Raw genomic sequence first — 27294 nt, forward strand, 5'->3', positions numbered from 1 at the left:
TTTTTTTTTTTTTTTTTTTTTTTTGTAGACAGGGCCTCACTATGTAGCCTAGGATTATTCTGGAACTCATAATCCTCCTGCCTTTGCCTCCCAAGCACCAAGATTACAAGCATGTGCCACTCTGCCTGGCTCCGTTCTTTTTCCTGAACATTCTCTTTTCTTAATTTCTACCATTTATCCAGTTCTGGGGGACTGGATAGATGGCTCAGGGGTTAACAGTGCTTGCTGCTCTTCCAGAGGACTCAAGGTTAGTCCCCAGCACCACCTCAGGCAGCTCACAGCCACTTGTGACTCCCACTCCAGGGGAATTCAACATCCTCTTTTGGCCTCGTAGGCAATACACTTGTGTGTGCACGCGCGCGCGCGCACACACACACACACACACACACACAAATGCACATAATTAAAAATAAAACAAATTTTTTAAGAATCCAGTTTTACCTCTGTACTCATCAGTTGCTTCCAACAGTTCTAGAATTCCATCTACCCACTTAATTTTGATGTCACCCTGGATTCCAGTCTTGATTTACTTCTTACACTGTGCCTTTTGTCTGGTCTTAATGTCTCCTCTTCAGTATCCTCAGCCATGACTTTCCCTAATCCTGTCTGATTTCACAGTTGCCATTAAGGATTTTTCCATAGTTAGTTTAGATTCATTGACTAAAACCAGACTTTAGTCACTGCTGTGGAATAATGCTTTTGTACACTAAAGATTTGTCACTTGTATTGGTTTAATAAAATGCTGATTGGCCAGTAGCCAGATAGAAGTATGGGTGGGGCAACCAGACAAAGGGAATTTTAGAAAAAGGAAAGTCAGAGACACAGTCATCAGCCAGACACAGAGGAAGCAAGATGAGAATACCTCACTGAGAAAAGGTACCATATGTGGCTATATATAGATAAGAATTAATTTAAGCTGAAAGACCTAGTTAATAATAAGCCTGAGCTAACAGGCCAAACAGCTTACAATTTATATAAGCCTCTATGTGTTTCTTTGGCACTAAATGGTTGGAAAGACCAGGCAGGAGAGAAACTTTCATCTACAAGCAACTAGTCTTGCTCTCCCCTTGACCATGTAATTTCCATCTTGTTTATTTGCAGATGGAGACTGCTCATTTGTTTCCTGGCCACCCAGACCCAAATAATCACATAGAAACTCTATTAATTGTAACACTGCTTGGCCTATTAGTTCAGGCTTCTTATTAACTAAATCTTACTTCTTAAGTTAACCCGTTTCTATTAATCAATGTATCACCACGAGGCTATAGGCTACTGGTAAGTTTCTGGCATCTATCTCCTTCGGCAACTACATGGCATCTGCATGACTCTGCCTTCTTTCTCCCAGCATTCAGTTTAGTTCCCTCCACACTAGCTCTGTTCTACCCTGTTATAGGCTGAAGCAACTTCTTTATTAACTAATGGTAAGAACTCATATTCACAGCATACAGAGGGGAATTTCATATCATTTATTAATCAACAATTCATCAGTATCTATTTCTATCATCTCCCATGTATACAGATAGTTGCCAACAAGTCTCAGCTATTTAAACTCTGGAATGTCTCTTAAATTTGTCTCTTATTATCCAGCTCCATTGTCCAAGTATAGTCTTAGCTTTTTAAAAGATTTGTTTATTTACTTTATGTATATTGGTGTTTTGCCTGTGTGTATATCTATGTGCAGGTATCAAATCCTAGAAGTGGAATTACAGACAGTTGTGAGCTGTCATGTGGATGCTGGGAATTGAATCTGGGTCCTCTGGAAGAACAGCCAGTGCTCCTAACTACTGAGCCTTCTCTCCGGTCCCCTTAATCTGTTTTTATTGGAATGGTTGCCTTGTCCCCTTATTAGGTCTCATTTTGTAAGCTTCACTCTTTTGTCAATATAACTTAAGAAGCTCAACATGGTTTCCTAACACAGGCTTGGACTTGCCTACACAGCTCCTTAGGTAAGCATTTAAAGTTTAGGGAAGTTTTGTTTTTGAGATAGGGTCTCTATGTAGACCAGGCTGTCTCCTGAGTGCTGGGACTAAAGGCATGCCCCACCATGCCTGACACACATTTAAGTGTTTGTGTTGTTTGTAACACACAATGCCCACGTTTTCCCTTTACTCCACACTCCAGCAGTGTAGCGTGCGCGTTGATCACCAGGTGCAGTCAGGTTTTCATGTAGAAATGTTTCATGGCACTCTGTCACCAGAGAAACACTCATTCACCCTTTAAAGCAAACCTCTGCCTCTTCACATGAGGGTCCTGGGCCTGAATTAGCAGAACCACCCGGAAACCTGTCTGAAATACAACCTCAGACCCAACCCTAGAGTCTACTTAATCAGAAACTTTTGGGGGTGATGGGGACCAGCAGTCTGTGTGTTGACAAGTCTCCGCATGGTTCTGGTCCTTCTGGAATTTAAGAACAACTGTGGTAAGGCACAGTTCCCTTATTAAGCTCCACATCCGTTGACCAATGCTTATTTTATCTCACAAGTAGATCTCCTTGTTCACTCTCCCATTGCCTTTGCTAACGTCTGAGGCAAGGCCTATATTTTTGTTTTCCACATCGGCCACAACGCCCAGCGATGAGAAGGGTGTTGATTGGGATTGAGGACATTAGAGGCTGGGATTATTTAGCCCAGTCAGTGAAGTGCGTGCTGGGCAGCCTGAAGCCCTCAGCTCCATCCCCCGCACCCACACAAACATGTTGAATGCAGTGACAGTCACTCAGAATCCCAGCACTTAGGGGGCAGTGGGGATCCCTGGAGCAAACAGGGCAGTTAGTCTAGTCAAATCTGTGAGCTCCAGGTGCAGAAGAGACTCTCTCTCAAACGGATGCGGTGATGAGGACAGGAGAGCTGGCTCAGAGGTTAAGAGCACACCTAGTTCCAGAGATTCTAAAACCGTCCTCTGGCCTCCATGGGTGCCCATGGGTGCTCCTCAACACAGACACACACACATGCACACACGCACTATATATACACATACATATGAACAAAAATAAACATTAAACTATAAGGTAACAAGCAATTGAGGAAGAAGCTAATGTCAACTTCTGCATGTACACTTACATGAGCAAAAATTCAGCTTACTGCAATATACCTTCTTCCCTACAAGATTTATTCCTGATAAACAAATGGAATCCAAGGCTTCTATTAATTTTTTAAAAGATTTATTCATTTTTTTTTTAAAAAAAATCAATGGGTGTTTTGCTGTATGTCTGTGTGCCACCCGCATATGGTACCCTCAGACCTGCAGTAACTGCTGTGAGCCACCATGTGGGTCTGACTTGTAGCATGCATTCTCAGTGTTCTTAATAATAAAAACCCGCAGTCGGATATGAGGGGGTGAAAGCTGAGAGATCAGAGAAGCAGAGCGCCAGCCGCTAGAGAGACCTTTTACCTCTACCAATGCTCAGATCAAAGGGGGTGATCCTGTCCTCAGACTGCTTCAGACTGCACCTCAGACTGCATGCTCGGATTGCTGCTGTCACCAAACTTCAGACTTCACTGAGCTCCTGTCTCCTCCCACTTTATATTCCTCTCTCCACCCAGCCATATCACTCCAGTCTCCACCTCCCCAGTGCTGGGATTAAAGATGTGAGCTACCACCAGCTGACTCTGTTTCTCTTTGAAACTAGATTAATCTAGTATAGCTCAGGGTGGCCTTGAACTCACAGAGGCCTGTCTGCCTCTGTCTTCCCCGAGTCCTGGGATTAAAGATGTGTGTCATCATTGCCTGGCCTCTATTGGCTTATCTCTGCACTCTGATCTTCAGGCAAGTTTTATTTGTTAAAACACAAAGTATCACCACAGAGACTGGAACCTGGATCCTCTGGAAGAACAGTCAGTGCTCTTAACCACTGGGCTATCTCTCCAGCCCCAGCCCCAAGGCTTCTACTCTTAAAGGTCGATATATACCACACACATACACACACCAATACTAAATGTTAGGAAACATATGGAAAAACTAAATCTCTCATGAATCTCTGCGTGACATTTTGGTAATTTCTTAGAAAAATCAAACACATACTGTGTGACTTAGTCATTGTATTAATGGGTATTTAACATAGAGAAATGGAAACATATGTTTACCCAAAAACCTAGATATAAATATTTATGTTAGCTTGATTTGTGATACTCAAAAACTGGAGACACTGACAATATACTGTCTGGAAAGGAAATCCAGACAACAATCTCATTTATAATAGTGTCAAAAAAAAATCAATGAAATAAATTGGGAGCTTGAGAGGAGACGCGGGAGCTGGAGCACTTGTTACACGCATTCAAAGGACCTGTAATCCTAGGACTCTTATGGCAAGATGGAAGGTAGAGTCAGGACAATACCCAGAGGCCCAAGGCAGTCAACAACCAAGAGAGCATGACTCAAACAAGGAAGAGAGAGATGGACGCTTGGGGTTGTCCTCTGACCTCCATGTGTGTACCCATACCTGTAGCCGTGAGTGTGCACATGCACAGATGTTCGCACACATACACACAATTAGTTGTTCCTTTTTCATCAGATTATAGGAAAGAATGCATCATTCCTGTCTGCCATAGAGCAGAGCCAACGCTGCCAAGCCATCGCTGGAGCCAAGGCTTCGAGACACTAGACAATGGCAAAAGCCCAAGAGCCCAAAGCCAGCTGCAGCAGGAATTCAGACTGGATTCCAGCCAGTGGGTAAAACCAGGAAGCATGATGGGAAATCAGCCAGAGTCCTAGGCCTGAGCCAGCAATGGGATCTGAAGACACAGTCCTGTGAAGAGCACCGAAGGCTGTGTGTACCACAAAGAGAGCAGTGGTCCTCTGGGTCTGCTCTTGCTGTCGCCGTCAGCCAAACAGGGCTTTTGGGGAGCCAGGTGCAAACCCACGGTCTAACACTATTACAGGGTGTTAGCAGCCAGAGTCAGAAAGGCCTCTGAGAAAGAACAGGGTCCCAGGCAACTGTGATCAGTTCAGGAAAGAGAACGAATGCCAGAGGATCCCAGAGTCAGCGAGGGTGGGCAGGTCAGTTGTGCCCACACTGTCCCCGGTCCTTTCATCGTAAAAGGAGAGTCAGGGGAGGGTGTGAGTCTCAGGGCCTGGGGACTCCAGTCCTGCCCTGGACAACTGGTGGGGACGAGGCAACAGGAAGCAACAGATCTTCTTTCGTGATCTCTTATTTCTCGTTTTTCTAAGGCCTAACACTCATCTGAATCTAATGGCAGAATTAATTTTACAGGCTGGGCGGTTGTGGCGCACGCCTTCAATCCCAGTACTAGGAAGGCAGAAACAGGCAGATCTCTGAGTTTGACGCCAGCCTGGTCTACAAGAAATAGTTCCAGGACAGGCTCCAAAGCTACAGAGAAGCCCTGTCCCTCGGAAGATATATAATGAGGTACTACTGAGAGACCTCATAAAGGTGCTCATAGGTAGAAAGCTGGGCCAAACTCAGCCCCGGGGTCGTGGATTCCCAGATTCTGGCCCAGTCGAGAACCATTCTTGCTTGTGTTTATGTATTCAGCATTCCTCACAGAGTCCCATGCACACCGTGGCCCAGCATTCTCCCGACATAATAACCCTGAAGACTGAAAAGAGAGGAACGAGGAGCAAAGATGGATTTACAGCCACCTGCGGCTGGCGCTCTGCGATTGGCTGCGTCTAACGGCCAACTGTGCTTGTGATTTTTGTCCTGCTTAGAACCAGGGCGCCTGGGCTGGCTTTGTTTCTTCTCTCTCTCTCTCTCTCTCTCTCTCTCTCTCTCTCTCTCTCTCTTTTGGAAGAGCTACAAGAGTCTTGCTAGAAATCGCTGGAGGCCTTTCCTACAGCTGCAGTGGGGCAGTGGGAGGGAGAACGGAAGTTAAAATCGCAGCCTGAACAATCAATCACAACACGCGTGGAACTGGAACCCTCGGGTGGGAGAGTTTAGGGAAAATGGGATTTTCTTCTGTGCGTCTATTGTCCCCTCTTGTTGTTTAAAAACACATTTAAAATATTGTACAGTTGTCACGAGACATGGAAATATACATTTGGGAGCTGTTTTTTTTTTTTTAAATAGATGCCAAATGTTACCATAATACCCCTAAAGAAAGCAGGTTTCCTTTCTAAGGGTGCCCTGTGGCTTTTGCTTCCCCTCACCAGCAGTGTGTCTCAATGGGCCTTCCACTACCGCTACACCCGAGGCGGTACAACGAGCTAAGGGACATTGGCTGTGAAATGGAAATCTACATTTCCACGTTCCAGCTTTGTAAATGGATGTCGGATGCAGTTTTAAATCGAGACTCAGTTATGTCTGTAGCCCAGGAAAGCTATGAATTCTGAAATATGTGTACTATAAATCTATATTGTATTTTCATATATTAAATTTATATAGCATACACACACACACACACACATATATATATATATATATATATATATATATATATAATTCTATGGGCTGTGTAGATGGCTCAACAGACAAAGGTGCTTGCCACCATGCCAGACCCACGCAGTGAAAAGAAAAACCAACAACTGTGAGTTATCCTCTGAACTCTATGTGCATGTCATGGTACACAGGTGTTAAGGCACACGCAAATAAATGTAATTTGAATTTTTTAGTCTATATGTTCTCATATGTGTGTGTTAGATAGCCCTGGATGCTGAGGAAAGGACTGTTAGTGCTATGTGCAGCTTTTATTCTGTCTTAAAAGAAAAATCAGAACACTATCTTCGTCGTGAGAAAGCCACCCCCCCCCCCCCGACCCCCACACACACAGGAAGCAGCCTCATGAGTTGAGGGCAGAGATTCTAGCTAATCTGCATTGCCGTCTCCATTTTCTCAGTGCTGTGATAGGCTGCTATTCAGGAATTAATGTTTGACACAAAATGACCATTAATGAGAGGAGGAGCAAAGCCAAGAACACCGAGGCCATCGGCTAAAGGAGAATCTGGGGCCAGGACATTTGGCAAGTTTTCTTTAGTACTTAATAAGCAAAGCTTTTATTTGGATGATGAGGTGATCGGGCTGTAAAATCCACCACATCCCTGGAAACCAGGTCAGTCCGCTCTTACAGGTTAAGGAATTGAGGCAGAAGTGCACGTGACTGGCTTGCTGACAAGCTAGCGGCAGGAGAAGATTCTGTGGCTAAAGGGGCGAGCTAGAAGGTCCCCCGGGTCTCATCGGGTCCCACTGCTGCTAGCTACGCAGCCATCCCGTAGCCTTCTGCTTCCAGGTCCTTTACGGCGTCAGCGACTGTGGGTCCAAATGACAGGTTGGTGGTTGGGAATTTCACTCTTTGGATTAGACAAAGCTGTATAAGCACTGGGGTTGCTTTGAAAAGCAAGCGAGCTTAGAGAGGCCAGGCCCACCCGGCGCTCAGGCTTCCTTGCCAGCTGCAAGCAGCAAGGCCATCCAAGATCAGTGGCTTTTCTGAAGTCTGGGAGAGCAATGTGAGCCGTTAACTTCTGTCACTAATGTCAGCTGAGAAGTGGGGTGTGTGGTCATCAAGTTAAGGTCTGCTGGGCCCTTGGGGCCCTCCTGGCCACGTGACCTGGGAGATGGGTTAGACGAAAGCATTTCCTAGGAGAATTCTCCAGGAAGGATTTGGCCAATGGAAGGGACCCTTTGGGGGAGGCTGATCTCATTGGAGACAGGGAACCTGCGTGCGTACGTGCGTATGTGAAGGGATCCTGCCAAAGATGCTGCGGTTCCCTAGAAACAGAGGGTGGGGGAGCACAGAGCTGCACAGACACCCGGTTAGGATCTCTCATCTATTTCCGGGCTTCTCTCAGCACCGTGCTGGGAGGGAAGCCCGGGAGAGACTCGCCCACACAACTAGGCTTGTCAGTGAGGACTCAGTCTGGTCTGCAGAACTCCACAGCGCTCACAGCCCTAAAATAACTGATCTTTCTGTGTGCAGTAACAGAAGGGAAGTCTCAACCATTCCATGAATGTCCGCAGAGCCACCCGGAAGCCACTTCTATTCCCCAACATGTGCCCTCTTTGTCTAACACGTGGATGCTAAGCCAGCTCATGACCCCCTCTGGCTTCCAGTGATTGAGAAGGAAGTTCCCGGATAGAAGCTGGGAGAGCAGTTAGGAGGCTGTTGCAAGGAAGACTTTGATCAGTTGGTGGCAGTAGAGGTAGTGAGAAGTAGCTGGGTTCTGCTTGTATTTCCAGAATTGAACCAATGAGACTTCAAGACAGATTGGATGTGGGAGGTAAGCAAGAGTCAGCAATGACTTCAAGGTTTTTGATCCAAGCAAACAGAAAGATGGAGTTCGTGTGCTGAGCTGGAGAAGGATGGCAGATAACAACATATGGAAGGAGACAAAGAGTTAAATTCTGAATGGACTGTGGTTTAGAGAGAGAGGGAGGGAGAGAGAGAGAGCTCCAGATGCGGTGGTACACACCTTTGATCCCAGGCAAAGGCAGAGGCAGGTGGGTCTTTGTGAGTTCAATGTCAGCCTGGAACACACAGCAAGTTCCAGAGCAGTCAGGGACACACAGTGAGACCCTATCTTAATGAGGGTGGGGTGGGGTGGGGGAGTATATTTATGTTTCAAAATCCTGAAAGCAGGACTCTTTCAAATGATGAGACAAAGGATCCAGAGACCCTGAAGCAAAATAAAATGAAATTGTTCTGATGAGCGGATGTAGAGCCAAGGGAGCTGAAAGGTTACACTGACCTCTCTGGATGGTCCTCTAAGGAGGCCCAGGTGGGGTGAAGCCGCAGGGCAGCACAGGCGTGAAGCCCAATGGTTAGAGGTCACGCTATGGTGTTAGCGTGAGGTGTGCAGGATTTGGATTGATGAACTCAAACCAAACCGACAAAACGACAGCAGATCAGATCTGTGGCATGACAGCAGATCACATAATAAAGCTGGAGTTGTGTATAGCATACATTTATAATCTTATTGTAACATAATATGATCAAATTAGCATACTGAATGAAAAACTCAACAGATTCTCAGAAATGAAATTTTTTTCCACTGCTGAGCTGTGAATGACTCCTATATTTGTTTTAGCTGTGACGGAGCTCGGTGATAGGGGCTGACTCAGTGGTTAAGAGCATATACTGCTCACTGCAGTCCAGAGGCCCCAGGTTCAACTCCTCCCAGCACCCACACGGTTCACCAATGTCAGTAACTCCAGTTCCAGGAAATTAGATGCCTGTTCCTGTCCAGACATACAACTGGTGCACAGACATCCATACACATACAGGCAAAACATCCATACCCATAAATTTAAACAGAACCAAGCTACTCAGCGTTAGCCTTTACATCAACTCATGACGCGTCATATAAAGTGTGCCCTGTGATGTTTTAAGGGAAGTTTCCTTCTAGACTAGCCATAACTTGCCCAGATACATCCAAGATACAACCTTGAACTGTGTTTCCAAATTCAGTAACTCTCAAAGTCCCCTAGCTCAGAGGCCAATGTTTGAGCTGGTGAATGCTACAGCTCCTGGGTCTACTAGACCACAAGAGTGACAATACAGGGTTAAACAAGACCTACAGGTGTTTGTTTGCATGTCCTGAGTCTACTGGAGAACAGAAAAATTGAGAAAGCCCTTGTCTCACGTTTCTAGTCGATAAATGAATATGAAAAGAAAAGAGATTGTTATATAATTCCCAACACCTTGTCTTCTGACTGCTAGTCACCTAGTCTAGACTTTCTACTTTTCGTACATGCAACACAAGTCATGTCATTGTAATTAAGTGTGTAATATTTAAATCTCCTGTGCTGGGTTCTCCAGCAGATAGGGCTGAGACAGAGCGGCTCCAGCCGATCACTCCGGAGGGGCTGAGCTGGATGGTGAGTGTTGACAATCCAGACCTCCCCCCTGGCCACCGAGGAGAAACACACATTGAGGTGGGAGTCTGTTAAAGCAGGAGCTCACTTGATTGCCTCAGGCCAGGAACTTATATAGGGCTGAGATAGTGGAGTGAGGAATAAGGGCCAATAATATCCTGCCACGTCAGTGGTGACTAGACAGAGGCGGGTCTAGGTCAGGCTGTGCTCAGTCACTCCTCTCTCCTCAAACTCAAGTTAAGCTCAGGAAGTTACTCGGGGCTTCATAAAGCCCAACTCTCCTGACATTATGAAATCTTCTGCATGCTGGTAGATGAGGGAAGACATTCAGCTTTGCAGACTCCATCATTTAGTTCAATAGAAAAATAAAATGACACGGTAGCTGAATACCTCCCCACACAGCAAAGACGGTCCCCAGACAAGTCATTACCTACTGAATTGGAGCTGATTGACACTTACATGGCTTCACAGGTGTTCGCTCACTCAGCCAAACTAAACAGGTTAATCATCTCCTATTCATGTTTTCTTTTATGAGATACCCTCAGTAAAACCTCTCAAGAAAAAAATACCAAAAAAAAAAAAATTCACGTCTGGGTCCAAGGCATGTTTACCTGGACAAGGGGTTTACACCAGGGCTTGAGACGTGAACGCTAGAGAATGCCTATTTCCTCAGAAATAACTAGACAGGGCTCCTCTTCACTAAGTCAGAAAGGGGGTGAATTCCAAATTAGGATCTGTGATATACTGGATTGTGCAAATGAGACCAAAGTAGGGCGTTCGAACAAGGTAGGTGCCGAGCTGAGCTGGGCTGCGAAGCTGTTCGTCAGTGATGTAGACAAGCAGATGTTTAGCTACGAGGTCCTGGCAGGAAGCCATGAGAGGGCCGCCATCGTGGTCATGGCTTATGTGTAGGAGCTTGTGGGAGGCTAATGGAAAAGGGTCTCAAGCCCTGGTCTTACAGAAGCTCAGACATCAGTGATCCACAAAATCAGCCTGATTTCTGCCTTAGATTAACATCACACCCGGAGCCAACTTTGTCTAAGACCCTGGTTATCTGCATTCTCCATCCACCACTGACTTCGTTTTGCCTCCTCCTAAAAACGACCCTAACTTAATCCCCTATTTTAATCTCTGCTGCCTCTTGTTTCAGGCAAGTAAAGAAAGAAAAGCAATGTGTGCGTGTAACAATGAGTGTATGTAAAGAAACCCAGACCCCCCTGCAAACAGTAGTCTCCCTTACAGCTCAGTTCTGCAAGTCCCTCACTGTCCCCCTGTGCACCGGCTGCAGCTTACATACGTTGGCCTGTCCCTTAACAGCCTCAACTTCACCGACCAAGCCCTCGTCCTTCTCAGGCGTCATCTGTGTGCCGATGGTCAGCCTTCCTTTCAAAGTCTCTGTTATAAAAGCCAGAGATGCAAGAATTTGGGTTCAAGAAATTAAAGGCCAGGAGGGCCGGGGAGACGGCTCAACAGTTCCGAGCACTTGTTGGGTTCAGTTTCCAGCACTTAGATGGTCGGTTCACAGCTCTCCATAGCACCAGCTCTGAGGAATCAGATGCCTTTCTTTGTTCTCCATGGGCATGATACACACACATACATACATGTAGACAAAGCATTCATATTTATAAAATAAAGCTTCTGAGACATCTTTTGGTATTTCATTTGTTTGTTTTGAGACAGGATTTCTCTGTGTAACAGCCCTAGCTGTCCTGAAACTTGCTTTGCAGACCAGGCTGGTCTTGAAATCACAGAGATCTGCCTGCTTCTGCTTCCCAAGTCCTGGGATTAAAGGCATGTGCACCATGACGTCCGGCGTATACGTTTTTTTTTTTCTCTTTTTTAAATTAGACATATTGGCACGTGCGTGCAATACCAGCACAGGATAGAGGCAAGAGAGACAGGAGTTTAAGGGCATCATAGTAAGTTCAAGGCCAGCCTGGGCTACAATAGGTCCTATCTCAAAACATAAAAAAAAATAAAGCAAACCAGGGTTTGGTTATTTTTAAGTGCATGTAAATAAACCGTAAGTTTTCTGGAGGGTGCACAGTGGCTTCTCCCCAGTGACAGGGCTGCGGTGGGGAATGCCCTTAGAAGGACATTGCTCTGGCGTGCCTTCGACACTGCTGCCACGGGTCACAGCTCTGCCACTCTTCCTCTTCCCACTAGGATTGTGAAGATGTCCAGCCCCAATCTGAACATTGTGATCTTACTGGGCAGCTGTCTGACTTACAGTAGCGCTTACCTTTTTGGGATTCAAGATGCTTCAGTGGGGAATTCAATGGAAGCGCTCGTTCAGGTAGGTGGCACTTTGAAATTTTGTTTCGGACACCATGTTAGATTTTGATGATATCCCATGATCATGGCTCTTTCTGTGAGTGGTAGATATGTATCCACGTTGTAGTTTGTATCCATGCTACAGTTCTGTATCTGCGTTACAGTTATGTATCCATGTAATAGTTGTGTGTCTGTGTTATAGCTATGTGTCCGTGTTATGGGCACATTCAGTGAGGCCCACTTTCTACCCCCCCTCCCCCATCCTCTGTGGACCTGAGATGTTGAAGATGGAGGAAGGTCCCACTGTGACTCTTGCTTCTGTCCTCGTTTGTCCTCAGATGAGACTGTCCATGCTGTGCATTGGGACATCCCTTGTGTTCGGCCCTATTCTGGGGAAGAGCTGGCGACTCTACAAGGTGTTCACCCAGAGGGTCCCCGACAAGAGAGTGGTGAGTTGGACAGCCGGTACACAATGCTGGGTGGCAACAGGAGCTCCACCGAGGCTCAGAGATGGGGAAGTTAGTGCAGATCTCTAGGATAACTATGGGATGGCTGAAATTCTTGCTCCTCACTTCAATCCTTAGAGTGATGTGGCTCCGTAAAACCCCAGACTTCTAGGTTTGAGAGTGAGCGCAGCCGGGAACTGGATCTGGGAACATGGGCTGCTTTAAGTACACCAGGCTCCACGGGAACCTGTGAGCTGGCCAGTACCTGGCAGAGTGGGAGTGCAAACAAGATGCCCAGAGACTGGCTCTTGGCACAGATAGGGGCTGTAAGAGAACGAGGGAGTGTAGAGAAGCTATAGCAAGAAGCAAAATGATTCCTCTCCCTAGGTTGCAGGTCTTTCCCATACAGGCAATTTTCTGCCCTGAGAAGGGTATAGCTAAAGCAATGAGCAAGAAAAGGGACTCAGCAGGAAAAATAGACTGAGCAAGCCCTGCAGCAGCTAGGTCACCTGCATGGCCCTGACATCCAGCATTTATTATAACCATACTCTTCCATTTTATCAAATTCCCTGATATGACTGCCCAGACCATGAGTCTCTTTGGCTAGAGACTCCCCAGACTTTTATATTTAATTCTGTCAGACTGCTTCTCTGTAATTATGGGATGTTAAAAACCAAACATTATTGAATCACAGTGGCTACTTAGCAAAGTTTTGCTGTAAGCACACAGATGCAGAAAGTTGACTAAAAGGATGGAGTTCATCCCTCTTGATAACGGTTTTTCAAAACTATGGGGTTTTTGTTGTTGTTGTTTTTCTTTCTTTCTTTTTTTTTTTTTAGGCAGAATTGACACACAAGAAACACAATATTAAAAGTGTGACAAAATACTTACCTGGCAGGGGAACACCATGATCAGGAGGTTTTTCCACAGAGAGGCTCACACACTTAGGGTGAGCTGACGCCTGAGATTTCCACACACACAGGAAACTCGGCTGCATAATTTGTGGAAGTGAGGGACTGTATTAGCTCTCTCCCCTGAATAAAAAGTGTGGTATTATGTCAACCCATGAAACATGTGATCCTGCAAACTCTACCATCCCCAGATGCTCAACATCCTGGGCCCTTTGTTACATTGTAACATTGTTACATTTGTCACATTGTTCCATTGTCACACTGTCACACTGTTACACTGTTACATTGTTACATTGTCCCTCCTTATTCCGAGGACACCACTGTTTTGGTTTCGAGCATTAAAGATTTAGTTTTTCTTTTCCAGGGTTTTACATCAGTGGAATCATGGGCTGGAGAGATAGCTGAGTCGTTAACACAGTTGGGTTCTCAGCACCCATGTTGGGCATGAGTACATACCTACATAAAAGTGCACACATGTGTTTAATTTAAAACTAAAAGTAAATCTTTTTATAAAAAACCAAACTATTTATTTTATGTGTGTGAGTGCTTTGCCTACATGTATGTATGTGCACCGTGTGTGTGCCTGTGACCAAGGAGGTAAGAATCAGGCATCAGATCCTACAGAACCAGAGTTACAGATGGCTGTGAGCCACCACATGTGTGCTGGGAACCAAATGTAGATCCTCTGCAAGTACTCTTAACCACTGAGCCATCTCTCTGCACCTAAAAACAAATCATTGAAGAGAAACAAAAGTTCAAAGTCATCCTTAGCCACATAGTAAGGACACATGAGACCCTATCTCAAAAATAAATAAATAAATGAAAATACAATTTTGCTGCTGGTGACATATTTCAGTGGGAAGAGTGCCTGCTGTGAACCATGCAGTGGGTACTCTCATTTAATCTGGTTTATTTTATTCATGTAATTATTTTGAATATAATTACTCATCCGCATTGCTGTGTACAGCAGTAGTTTATCCGTTTGCCCATTGATGGAGTTGGAGTTGTTTCCAGTTTGGGACTAATACAGATAAAGATGGTGTGAACATTCATGTCCTCATATTTGCATAGATACATGCTTCCATTTTCTTTGCTCAAAACCTGAGAGGAGAATGGTTGGTGCACATAGCCAGTGTGTATTTAATTTTGCTCTGCACATTTTTCTTTTGTTTTTGTTTTTGGGGTGAGGTCTCACTGGGTAGCCCTAGCTTGTGTGTAACTCACTATGAATTCCAGGTTGGCCTTGAATTCACAGAGATCTGCCTGCCTCTGCTTTCTGAGTACTGGAATTAGAGATGTGTGCCCCACTCCAGCGCTAACTTATTCTTCATAGCTTTGGTTATTAAATATAAGAAATATTTGCCTAATCGGTGTCATCAAAATTTTTATTTTTTTCTCCTGAGTTTACTTCTAGAAATTTTAGAGGTTTTTTTTCATGTGTGTGTGTGTGCGCGCATGTGCGTGTCTGTGTGTGACAGAATGGGCACTCTGGCCACAGCGTATGTATGGCTCTCTCCTTTCACCATGTGGGACCGGGGAACCAGCTCAGGTCATCAGGCTTGCTGACAAGCAGTTTTACCTGTGAGCCATTTCACCAGCTCGCAAACAAGGCTTTAAAGTGGTTTGCCAATCTGCATAAAAATCACATTAGGATTATGATGGGAAACGCTTTGAATCTAAGATTAAACTACTGAGAACTGATTTCTTAACAATGATGGTTTTTCATCTATCAATACTGTACATGTTTCCACCTATTTAGGTTTTTATTAATCTATCTCAGCAATATTGTGTATATCTCAGTATAGAGCTTTCACGTATTTCCAGATTTATTACTCGTTAAGTTGTTATATGTTGCATGTTTTATTGTTTTGTAAATTATACTTTTATATTGATTTTTGCTCAGACGCAGACAGACAGATGGGTTTTGGTGCTGACCGTGTATGTCTCAACCTTGCTAAATTCCATAAGAGTTCTAGCAGTGTCGTTTTTTTAAGACGGTCTCATAATATAGTCCAAGTTGACCTCTATCGTCTAGGCTGGCCTTGGGTTCCTTGGGTTCATGGTGGTCTTCCTGTCTCAGCTTCCAAAATGCCAGACTACTACAGTCATTCTAGCATTGTAGCAACTTCTTTATTATTATTATTATTATTATTATTATTATTATTATTATTATTATTATTATTTTGAGACAGGGTTTCTCTGTAGCTTTTGGAGCCTGTTTTGGAACTCGCTCTGTAGACCAGGCTGGCCTTTAACTCACAGAGATCCGCCTGCCTCTGCTTCCTGAGTGCTGGGATTAAAGGTGTGCGCCACCACCGCCCAGCTCTTCCAGCAACTCTTTTTTTTTTATTTTTTTTCCAGCAACTCTTTAATAGACTCCATTAAATTCTCTGCATTGTTGTCACATCACCTGTGAGTAAAGAGCTCTTTTCTGAGAGAACTGGAAAAAGCAATAGTACAACTTCAAACTGAGGTGACGAGTAAAAGATCCTTCAATGGTTGTTATTTTATATAAAAATGTGTGTCTTGACCACTTGTATATCTGTGCACCATGTGCATGCAGTGCCCAAGGGGGCCAGAAGAGGGCATCAGATCCCTTGGAACTGGCATTGCAGATATTTGTGAGGCTCCAAATGGATGCTGGAAACTGAGCCTCTGCTGGTGCTCTTAAAGGATGAGCCCTCTTTCCAGCTCCCTTCAATTATTCTTGGCTGATGGGGAAGCCCTTCCATACTAAGCATGGATTGGGTGTGTGGCTTATCCCAGTAGTCCTAGCCCTTGGGAAGCAGAGGCAGGAATTTGGTGAGTCTGAGGCCAGCCAAAGCAAGACCCTGTCTTAAAAACAAAACAAAACAAACAACAAAAAGAATCATCATGTGCATGCATGAAGATGTCATAATGAGTTGCATTATCATGCATAATAAATGTATACTAATAAAAACATTGTAAAGAACAAACAAAGCATGGAAGTTGGCTGCAGTTTCATAGACTTTGTTTTTCCACTTGTGGAAGGCTTTTGTGTCCCCCCCCCTTAGGTTCCTGATAATTTTTATCAATATTTGGGTTTTGTCTAACAAATTTCCTTGTCTATTGAAGTTGTCATATTATTTTCTTGTCTGATCTGCTCATATGATGGATTGTGTTAAAATGATGGTAGGATGCCCAAACAGACTTGTATTCCTGGATAAACTTAAGTTGGTCATGTGCTGTTACATGCTTTGTGTTTGGTAGGACTCCTCTTTATGAAAATTGTGTTTGGATTTGCACACTTCAGCTTTTAGCGGCTATTGATTTGCAGTTTTCTTTTCTTACAGTGCATTCATTTACCTTGTTTGGGTATCAGGGTAATCGTGATGTTGTAGAATGAGCTGGATAGGCTTCTTTTCTCTTCGGTTTCTAGAGAGCTTTGTAGGCAATGGTAAAATTGCTGTGCACCTCTCACCATGCATGCTTCTTCTCATCCTATTCTGCGTGCTATTGCTTTCATTTTTACATGTACTATAAGCCCCACTCAGTTGTTGTAATTTTTATTAGACAATTATCTTGTAAAGTTATTTAGGAAAAATAAATTACACATTTTCCTAAATAGTTGACGTTTCCAGTGCTCTTAATTGCCTGTACACATTTTGTTTTCTGTTTTTTTTTTTTGTTTTGTTTTTTTGAGATGAGGTCTCACTATGTAGCCCTGATTGGCCTGCCACTCCCAGAGATCCACCTGCCTCTGCCTCCTAAGTGCTGGAATTAAAGAAGTATAAAACCACCCTCAGTCTTATATCCTCATTTTCATTTGGTATCATTCCCTTTTGATTTGAAGGATTAAAAATGTTCTAGTGTGAGTATAGAAGTGCTGAACCCTTTCAGCTTCATAGGACTGAAGATGTCTTTATTTTGGCTGTATTTCCAAAAGAAACATTGCCACTTGCTTGTTGTGTAGTGTTGGAGGTAGAGCACAGAGTCACTCACACTAGACACTGGATCTACCGCTAGCTGCATCCCAACCTTCGGATGTTCCCTTTTGTTTCCGTACTTGGATGAAGATGCTCTCTCCCACTGTCTTCTCACTTGACCTTATATGGTGAGGTCTGACTCCTGATCTTTGCTCCTCCGTACAGAGTGTGTCTTTTTCCCTAATTGCTAGCAGCAGTTTCTCTTGTGAGCAACTTGATTAAGCAAAGTTTATCTTGCTCTTGCGAACTTTATAACTAGCTTGCTTATTTCCTTTGGTGGTTGTCAAGAACGTGAATCTACCACATCCATCACCCTGTAGAAAACTGAGCTCCAAATAGATCAAGAACCTCAACATTAGACCAAATCCCTGAACGTGGTAGAAAAGAAAGTAGGAATAGGTTTGGACTCACTGACACAGGTAGAGGCTTTCTGAATGAACACCATAGGCATTAAGACCAACAATTAATAAATGGGACTTTGTGAAACTAAAAACTCTGTACAGAAAGGACACCATCATTTGGACAAAGCAGAAGCCTACAGAATGGGAAACACTTTGCCAATTAGATAGTTAGCTAGAACATATAAAGAACTAAACATAAAATATCAACAGTGTTATACATATTTTTATTAAATTTTCATAAACAGTTTAAGAATTATTGTCATAAAAAACATTCTCACTTCATAAAAGAAAAGAGTCCAAGATGAGCACCTGTCTCTGCCGCTCATGCTGAGCCTTAGTGCAGTGCGAAAGGGAAATGGACTTGTCAGGAACCTGCTATAGGACGCATGCAGAGAGGAGAGATGTGAGCAGCCTAGAAGTAGCGGTGACCGCAACTACTTAATATGGAAAAGGGATCCCGGTGACTGCTTGGACAGATGATAGGGGGATTTTGACTCTACAGAAATGAAGAGCCCAGGTATTGAGAAGGCTTAGTGAGTAAAGGTGCTTGCTGCCAAGTTTGATGGTCTGAATTTGATCTCTAAAACCCATGTTATGGAAGAAGAGAACCAACTTCCACAAGCTGGCCTTCCTCTGAGAGTATGAACACGCACATATAACACAATACATGAATACATTTTTATAAAAGAGCTCCTGGGGCCAGCGACCTAGGCTGGAACAGGCCTGAGGCAGCGAGCTGCATGGGAGGGAACTGAGCCAGCAACATAGGCCTGAGCAGGCCTGAGATGGCAAGCTCCATGGGAGCAGGAGCAGAACCAGACCAGGGGCATTTGCAAGGCAGGACTGAGCCAGCGACCTGGGCCAGAGCAGACCTTAGACAGCGACCTCCACAGGAGCAGTTACAGGAGAGCAACTGCTGAACAAGTGGGCCAGAGCCAGAGACCATTGTGGGGGTCCAGGCGTGAATCTGGGACCTTCGAGGGAGTAGACCTGAGCCAGGACCTCTGTGGGTCTGGCCATCAGTCTGGGACCTCTGAGAGAGTAGGCAGGAACCAGAAACCTCTGCAGGTCCAGGCATGAGTCTGGGACCTCCAAGGGAATAGATCAGAGCCAGAGACCTTTGCAGGATCAACCCCAAGCCAGGGACCTCTGCAGGAGCAGATCCAGACCAGGGACATTTAGAGAAACAGGTCTGAGCTGGCAACCTAGACCAGAGCAGGCCTGAGACAGCAAACTCCATGGAGAAGAGCAAACCCTGGGAGTACTGAGTGAGCTCCAGGAACATGGTGTGACCAACAGGGTAACTAGAACAGTGGCACTGACTGTACCATGAGGAACAACCATCTGAGCCTTGGATCCACCTAGATTAATCACCAGAGTCCCAGACAGCCCCAACCATACCAATTAGAAGAAAAGATGAGTAGATAAGGTAAGAACACACACAACACCACAAAGAGCAAAATGACACCAGTAAAATCTAGAGACCCTACAACAGCAAGACTCGAACAACCAAATATAGATGGAAAGAGAAGAAAATAACATAAAAAATGACTTCAGGAAAATGTTTGAGACTCTTAAAGAAGAAATGAGAAATTCCCTCAAAGAAATGGAGGAAAAGACAAACAAGAAATTGCAAGACATCAGCAAATCCCTTAAAGAAAACCAAGAAAATATAATCAAACATCTGAAAGAAACCATTCAAGACTTGAAAACTGAAATAGAGACAATAAAGAAGGCACAAACTGAGGGAATTATACAAACAGAAATCATGAGAAAACAATCAGGCACCACAAACAAGCATAAACAGCAGAATACAAGAGATGAAAGAGAGAATCTCAGGCACCGAGGAAATACACTCATCAGTCAAAGAAAGCATTAAATCTAACAAGCAAATCTAACAGCAAATCCCAAAGAAGGGGAAAACACATAAATTAACATCACCAACAACTAAACTAAATTAACATAACAATCACTGGTTTTTAATATCCCTTAATATAAATGGATTCAACTCCCCCATAAAAAAAACACAGGCTAACAGATTGGGTACAAAAACAGAATCTATCCTTCTGCTATATACAAGAGGAAATCTAGGCCAGGCGGTGGTGGCGCACGCCTTTAATCCCAGCACTCGGGAGGCAGAGGCAGGTGGATCTCTGTGAGTTCGAGACCAGCTTGGTCTAAAAGAGGAAATCTCAATACTGAACATCTATGCCCCAAATACAAGGGCACCCTCATATGTAAATAAAGAAATGTAAGAATGGTCAAGATCAAAATCACTAATGACAACTTATGCTGTAGAGGTTGTGGGGTAAAGGAACACTCCTTCGTTGCTGGTGGAAATGCAAGATGGTACAGCCCCTTTGGATGTCAGTGTGGCAAATTCTCAAAAAATTAGGAAACAACCTTCCTCAAGACCCAGCAATACCACTTTAGGGTATATATCCAAAGGATGCTCAACCGTGCCACAAGGACATGAGTTCAACTTTGTTCATAGCAGCATTGTTTGTCATAGCCAGAACCTGGAAACAACCTAAATGCCCCTCGACTGAAGAATGGATAAGAAAAATGTGGTACATTTACACAATGGAGTACTACACAGCAGAAAAGATGATGACATCCTGAAATTTGCAGGCAAATGGATGGAGCTAGAAAACATCATTTTGAATGAGGTAACCCAGGCCCAGAAAGACAATTATCACATGTACTCACTCATAAGCCTACAAATCACAATCCCAGAGAACCTAGACAACAATGAGGACCCTAAGAGAGACATACATAGATCTAATCTACATGGGAAGTTGAAAAAGACAAGATCTCCTGAGTAAATTGGGAGCGTGGGGACCTTGGGAGAGGGTTGAAGGGGAGGGGAGAGGTAGGGAGGGGAACAGAGAAAAATGTAGAGCACAATAAAAATCATTCTCTCATACTAGTCAAATTATAGAAAAAATGCTAATAATTCCTTCATCTTTTAATCCCATACCTGAGCCAATGGCGAAGTCTGGCAGTAAAACCTCTCCATTTCTCTACGTGCTCATAGAGCTACATCTAGAAATAAAAGTGAATTTCCTTTATAAGACCCCTGGAAACCTCTGCCAGAAAAGTTAGAACATCAAAATATTAAATCAGCTGAGTGGTGGTGCACATCTTTAATCCCAGCACTCGGGAGGCAGAGGCAGGTAGAGCTCTGAGTTTGAGTCCAGCCTGGTCCACTGGGCAAGTTCCAGGACAGCCAGGACAAAGAGAAACTATCTTGAAAATCAAAACAAAATAAACAAACAAAATGTCAAACAAATGGAAGTGTTTATGGTAACAATAATAATAACTGAATACTTACAGGGGAGGCGTTCGTTCTTACAGCCTCATCCTGAACGGGGTTGGTAGTGGTGGCGTTGATGGCTGGGTTCTACAGAGTGCTGTTACTATAGCCCACTATAGCTCAGAGCACAGAGCACACTCTAGCAACCGTGGTAAATACAGCCAGCAATCGAGGAGACATTTTGACCGTGACTCTTTTTGCAGATTATCAAAGACCTGCAGTTGCTGGGGTTGGTGGCAGTCCTGGTGGTGGCTGATGTCATCCTGCTTGTCACATGGGTGCTGACTGATCCCATCCAGTGCCTCCAGATCCTTGGTGTGAGCATGAAGGTGAGGGCCTATCCCTAGGCCTTCTACTTCTTCATCCAGGCTGGGTTCTGTGCTGGTGCTCATGGCAGCAGCACTCACTGAACAGCTGTCCTGCAGAGAAATCAGGAGTCGTGGCTGCCCTGGGCACCCTGTCACGTGTCTTCAGGCTGTGCTGCCACCCACAATGCTCCTCGTGCCCCTGATCTTCTCGTGGGTGTCCTCACAGACGTCAGTGCTTGGGGAATCTGCCTGACAACTCTCTCTGGGCTTGCAGTCACTGATGAGAACATCCTGCTCTCGGGAGTTGCCTTCCACTCCCTGATGAGAGATACAGGTGATGTCTTGAGGCTGTCTCTGTATTCTTCAGTTCAAATCACACCCTGCACCAGCCGTGCTCCTGGGGGAAGGCTGCAAACCTCTCCTTTCCAGCCAGAGGGGTAAGGAGGAGGTAACAAGATCACCTTCTTCACTGAGCTCAAGTGAAGATTAGGAGAAAGAGTTCAGATACAGGGCTGAATGGAATCGATACTTGGGTCAGTGAAGACTATTTTCGAATAATGGTTCACGATGTGGAATACTCTTGTAATTTTGCTGAGGTGCTGTCTGAAGCCCCCGTGGTAGCAAATCCCACACCCTCGGGTAAGCCCCGAAGTGGCCCAGTGTCTCTAGCCACCCACCTTTCTCTCCCTTCCCTCTCGCCCAGGCACTCTGATGTAGGCTCTAACAGAACATAAACTTTTCTACATTTTTCTCCCGTTTTTATGTACTGAGCAGGGAAATTCTCTGTTAGGGAGGAGTTTATACCCCCTGGAAGTTCACAGAGCTCTGCTGTGTGGTCCCAGGAATGTAATGCCCTTGGTTCTGACCTTGTGTCCCTCACAGGTGACAGGGAGAGATGTGTCCTGCTCTTTGACCAACACACACGCCTGTGCTTCGCGGTACTCCGATGTCTGGATCGCTCTGGTTTGGGGATGCAAGGTTGGTACTACAACTCCACAGGTTACAGGCCGTCTCCAATAGGATGGGTTTGGAAAGAGAATGGCGAATTAATGAGATTTCTTCATGGATAGAGATGACAGAGAATGGTGAGCTCAGAGCCAGCCTGGGCTCATGCGGAAGTCCCAAACTGTGAACCTTTTATTTCTTCACCGTTTACATTTGGAGGAGCACTTCTTCAACCCCTCACGGGCCTTCTTTCAGTCTACCAACAGATCACTGGGATCAGTTTCTCTCATATAATGATTTGTTTTTCTGTTTGGGGTAGGTTTCTCAGGGAGGAACTTTGTTTATTGAGGGTCTTTAGATGCAGCCCTCATTGGCTGTGTAAGCCAGGCTGTCCTTGAACTCACAATATGACTCCCTGTGACTGACTTAGGAGTGCTTCTTTTTTTTTTTTTTTTCTTAAAGAATCAAGGAAGCAAACAGCCAACACTTGCTTGTATCCTGGAAACGGTTAGGAACTGAACCTCTGAATGCTACCAAATGGCACTGAACTTTGTCCTTGCCCCTTCCTAGATGAACCCCAATCTCATCTAACCCCCAAGAGCCATAATCCCCCTGGAGTAGGGACAATGATACAGCCCCTTTAGAGCCGCTTTCACCAGCTTAGAGTTTCCAGCCACCCCTGCCCTTAACGAGGGCTGCAGAACTTTCCATCTTATTATTCTTGTTCTTCCTCTGGCTCTGGACACTTCTGAAGCACTGGGTCATCTCAGTTCAGTTCTTGGATTCTGGAGCTTATCCTCCACTTCATCCCTCCACCCCACACCCTGTCTCCGTACACCTCCTCCATTATTTTCTGTGCGGTCCCATGGCGCTTCTTTTTCAATACCGAGGTGTCTATAGGATATGAGGAAAGGAGTATCGCCTCAGCCGACCTCCTGGGGGCACCAGCCAGCCAGGAGCTCCTGAGGAGGGCTGACCCCACCCCCACCCCCGCCCCAAGCTTGCTAACAAAAGGCAGATGACAATCAAGGATCAGGTGTGACAACCCTCAAATAGCAGTCATGGGCACACTGGCTTTTAATCATACCTGTTTCCCTTTTTAGCAAGAATATTGATGAAATTAATATTCCCTTATTATGGAACTAAACTGTTTTATGAAAATCATATCTAACATTTCAGAATCACAGAATTAATTTTATTCACCTTTGGTAATGATGTAAGTGCTGAGTGGCACTCAGTGGTACCTGTTACCCAGGGTCATCAGTGAAGATCCGATTGTGACTGGGTTTGACCCTGCGCCCCCATTTGGTAGAACCAAAGCTTCCAAAGTTACCCCTAAGAGCCATGCCTGCAGTTGGAGTTGGCCAGGTTATGTGATGTCGGAGTCAACAGGACACCTGGCCTGACTTTCCTTCTCCCAAATCCCCTTAGTTCTCAGCCTCACCTCACACCCAATGGCATCCACACATTCCAGTTCTGAACAAGGGCTTGGCTGGCCTCCTCTCCTCCCCCTACCAGCCAAGCCTTCCATTCCGCTGTTGTTTCCCTCCTGATGTTATCGCTCTTGCTGTTTTGAGTCAAGGTCTCCACATGTGGCCCAAATTGGTCTCAGACTCATAGCAATCCTGCTACCTCAGCCTCACCGGTCCTGGGATGCCTAGTTAACCATCGTGCCTGGTTGTGAATGTCCTTGGTCGCAATGGTTTGTAGCATAGTGCTCTGAGCAAGTCAGAAAGACCAGTGCATACAGAATCTGTACACCGAGGATGGCCGGTGAAAACTTTGACGTCCAGATGTGCGCAGCTGTCCCTGGGGAAACAGCACTGTCAGAGACCCACACCATTTTCTCCCTAGTACAAGTGAGAACCGAGAGGACAGATTTATGCTTGTGAAGAGAGAGAGAGAGAGAGCTGGGCCCCAGTTCCTTGTGGTAGAGGCGGGGAATGTCACAAAGCAGTTCAGATGTAGCGCCTACTGCCTGTGCCTCCCCTCCTTCTTGCTGGGGTCCCAGCCTGCCTTTGTTCTCCTCTTTTTCCATCTTTCTTCTCCCAAGAACCCCTGCTGCACAGAGCACCGGTAGCCTATGGAGTTCCTTTGTGTGGAGCAGAAAACCATGCTCTTGCAGGCAGAGGCAGACCTGCAGGTGCAGAGCCTGGCAGGCAGATGGTGCCTTTGAGTACCCTGGGAATTCAAATAACAACCCCTCCCTCTGGCACTGCACTGCTGCTGCTGTAGCACAGGACTGGAGAAGCGGACCGCAGGTCCCTTCTGGTTCCCACATGCCACTCAGCCTCCCTCACTGCCAAGCCATAACGGATGTGTAGGACGCCCCACCCCCACCCCCCGACATAAACAACAGTAGGAGCCGGCTCCCCTGCCTTCCGCAAGCCCACTGCCCATCTCTGGAACTCCTAGGCACCGCCACTAGGCTCTGTGCCTTCTCCCCGAAGAATGTTGTATTATCTGATAGCTTGTTCGCCAGCCTCTGATAAACTTCTTAGTGAAGGACCGGAAGTGACTTTCAGAACCCACAGGTAGAAGGATTTATCTCCTGGTTTCTAGGGGCGTCTCTTAGCGTGAGCTCATAGCAAATCTTTAGGCAGATATGATTAGCCCGGAGTTACCCTTGAGGACACTGGCCCCAACCCTGCTCCCCTGACCTGTGGTTCCTGCTCCTCCTTGCAGGGGCTGCTGCTGCTGTTTGGTGCTTACCTGGCTGGCCTGACCAACCACGTCAGCTCTCCTCCGGTGAACCAATCCTTGACCATCATGGTCGGAGTCAACCTCCTGCTGCTCACTGCGGGCCTGATTTTCGTGCTCACCAGATACCTGCACTCCTGGCCTAATCTAGTCTTTGGATTCACAACTGGAGGGATCTTCGTTTGCACAACCACTGTGAACTGCTGTGTGTTCCTTCCCCAGGTACGCACGAGTGCTTTGTAGGGTTCTTCACGGGTGCGATGGGTCACTTGCTTTCCCTGCAGGCATGGCGGTCAGAAGGCATACAGCCCCTCCGTACCTCTTCAGTGCTGAGGAGAAGACAGCTCGGTGCCCGAATCAGGCCAAAGAGGGCGAGCAGTGCTGGGGGGGTCCGTTCCTCGAGGTGACCGCACCCCTGTTTCCCACCCAGCTCCCACTTTGCTCGGAACTTACTGTGTAGCTCAGGCTAACCTCAAAGAAGAAAGCCTTTTCCTTTCTAATTTTGGGATTTGGGATTGCAGGTTCATAGAGAATTTTCTGTTAGAACTTCGAGATGTAGAATGGTTTTCCTAGCCAGGTGTGGTGGTGAACCCCTGTAACCCCAACTCCTGGGAGAAGGAGGCAGGAGAGTTGAGTCACCCTCAGATACCCTCTGTCTCTCTCTGTCTGTCTCTCTCTCTCTGCCACATAAAGTATCCACTTTATGAAAGGGAGAAATTAGCCCAGTGATGGTAGCACACACCTTTAATTCCAGCAACCAGGAGGCAATCTGTGAGTTCAAGGCCAGCCTGGTCTACAGAGCAGGTTCGAGGATACAGGATATCCAGGGCTGCACAGAGAAACCCTGTCTTGAAACACACAATGTAAATGGAGACTACTTATCCATTTCCTGGCCACCCAGACCCAAATAATCACACAGAAACTATATTAACTACAACACTGCTTGGCCTATTAGCTCAGGCTTCTTATTAACTAACTCTTACATCTTAAATTAACCCATTTCTATTAATCTATGTATCGCCATGAGGCTGTGGCTAACATCTTTGCAGCATATTTCTTCTTCGGCAGCAATATGGCATCTGCCTGACTCAGCCTTCTTTCTCCCTGCATTCAGTTTAGTTTTCCTGCCTGCCTATTCTGCCCTACCAAAGCAGCTTCTTTATTAACCAATGGTAATAAGACATTATTCACAGCATACAGAGGGGAATCCTACATTAATACATACACAGAGAGAAAGAGAGAGAGAGAGAGAGATTAAAATGTATTTCCTATTATGTAGGTTAAGAATAAAATCAAATAGAGGAGGAAGGCAGAAGCAGAGAGCACATCCTGGCAAGGAGAGAAGAGGCAGGGGAATCTTTAAGCCTGGGGAGGAAAGCTCTGGTGGCTGTTTTCCTGAGCTGATGGGCCACAGGGCCTTATCCATCACCTTAGTGATCTAGCCGCTGGACGCTTTCTTTTTCCCTCTTGCTCCCCCTTTCTTCCCCTGAGCCTAGCCCCCATTCTGAATCCCTTTCTGTGGTGAAACTCACAGCTCATCCCACTGTTGACTGTCAAGGATACAGACAACTCTGGACCACCATGGCGTGACATGTAGGCGCTTCAGTCTCTTCCTGCTCAATAGTTCTCAACAAAACTTTCGGCAAATAAACAAATGGGGGTGTATGTGAATGAGTGGATAAACCTGGGTGTGGCTTTTGTGCCACAAACTGGAGGGACTTCGCAGCATCTTAACACTGTAAGAACTGGGCTAGAGAAGACCACTAAGAGTGGAGGCTCACCAGGGCGGTGGTGGCGGCTCACGCTTTAATCCCAGCACCCAGGAGGCAGTGGCAGGTGGATCTCCATGAGTTTGAGGCCAGCCTGGTCTACTAGGCCAGGACTGTTTTCCATAGAAATCCTGTCTTGAAAAACCAAACCAAAACAATAACAACAAAAAGAGTGGAGGTTCACTGTTTGGGCTCCTCTTCCCTAGGAGATATGGAAGTGAGGAGAAACTTTGGGGTGGCCGAGCCGTTTTGGCCATTCCTTTCCTTTCTTATTTAGCTGTGAAAGAACGAAAGCATTTGCCTTTCCAGCCTCCCAAGATATTTATTCTGCTTGGTCAACAGGATTCCAAGGGCATTGCCTCTTTTCAACAAAAGCAAAGCACAAAGTCAGAGTCTAGTCTTAGATAATAAAATATTGAGTAAGGATGAAAACCGATGCTAAATTGAAATGAAGCCCTGAGTAGACAATTTAGACACCACAAAATATTGAGTTAGCAAACTAAGGGAGCAAAAG

The 27294-nt window shown here is 45.5% G+C and overlaps 1 protein-coding gene and 1 pseudogene across 2 annotated transcripts in view; both read left to right on the forward strand.

Annotated features, from left to right (window-relative positions):
* The window catches only part of Gpr156 (G protein-coupled receptor 156), a 58834-nt gene that overhangs the window by 17828 nt on the left and 13712 nt on the right, over window positions 1-27294 (forward strand). Inside the window, exons 1-6 of one of the 2 annotated variants that reach the window (XM_050149102.1) lie at window positions 7123-7220; window positions 11930-12059; window positions 12376-12486; window positions 21262-21387; window positions 22249-22344; window positions 24997-25233. In XM_050149102.1, coding sequence (XP_050005059.1) covers window positions 11940-12059; window positions 12376-12486; window positions 21262-21387; window positions 22249-22344; window positions 24997-25233 — 690 coding nt within the window. In that variant the 5' untranslated portion in view covers window positions 7123-7220; window positions 11930-11939. Of the gene's footprint in view, window positions 1-7122; window positions 7221-11929; window positions 12060-12375; window positions 12487-21261; window positions 21388-22248; window positions 22345-24996; window positions 25234-27294 lie in introns of those variants that run through there. The other variant, XM_050149101.1, reaches the window with a different exon arrangement.
* LOC126505882 (uncharacterized) lies at window positions 13367-13520 on the forward strand (annotated as a pseudogene).

This window comes from Alexandromys fortis, unplaced genomic scaffold, assembly GCF_014885135.2.
Source record: "Alexandromys fortis isolate MF-2015 unplaced genomic scaffold, M_Fortis_MF-2015_v1.1 scaffold_4, whole genome shotgun sequence".
Taxonomy (NCBI): domain Eukaryota; kingdom Metazoa; phylum Chordata; class Mammalia; order Rodentia; family Cricetidae; genus Alexandromys; species Alexandromys fortis.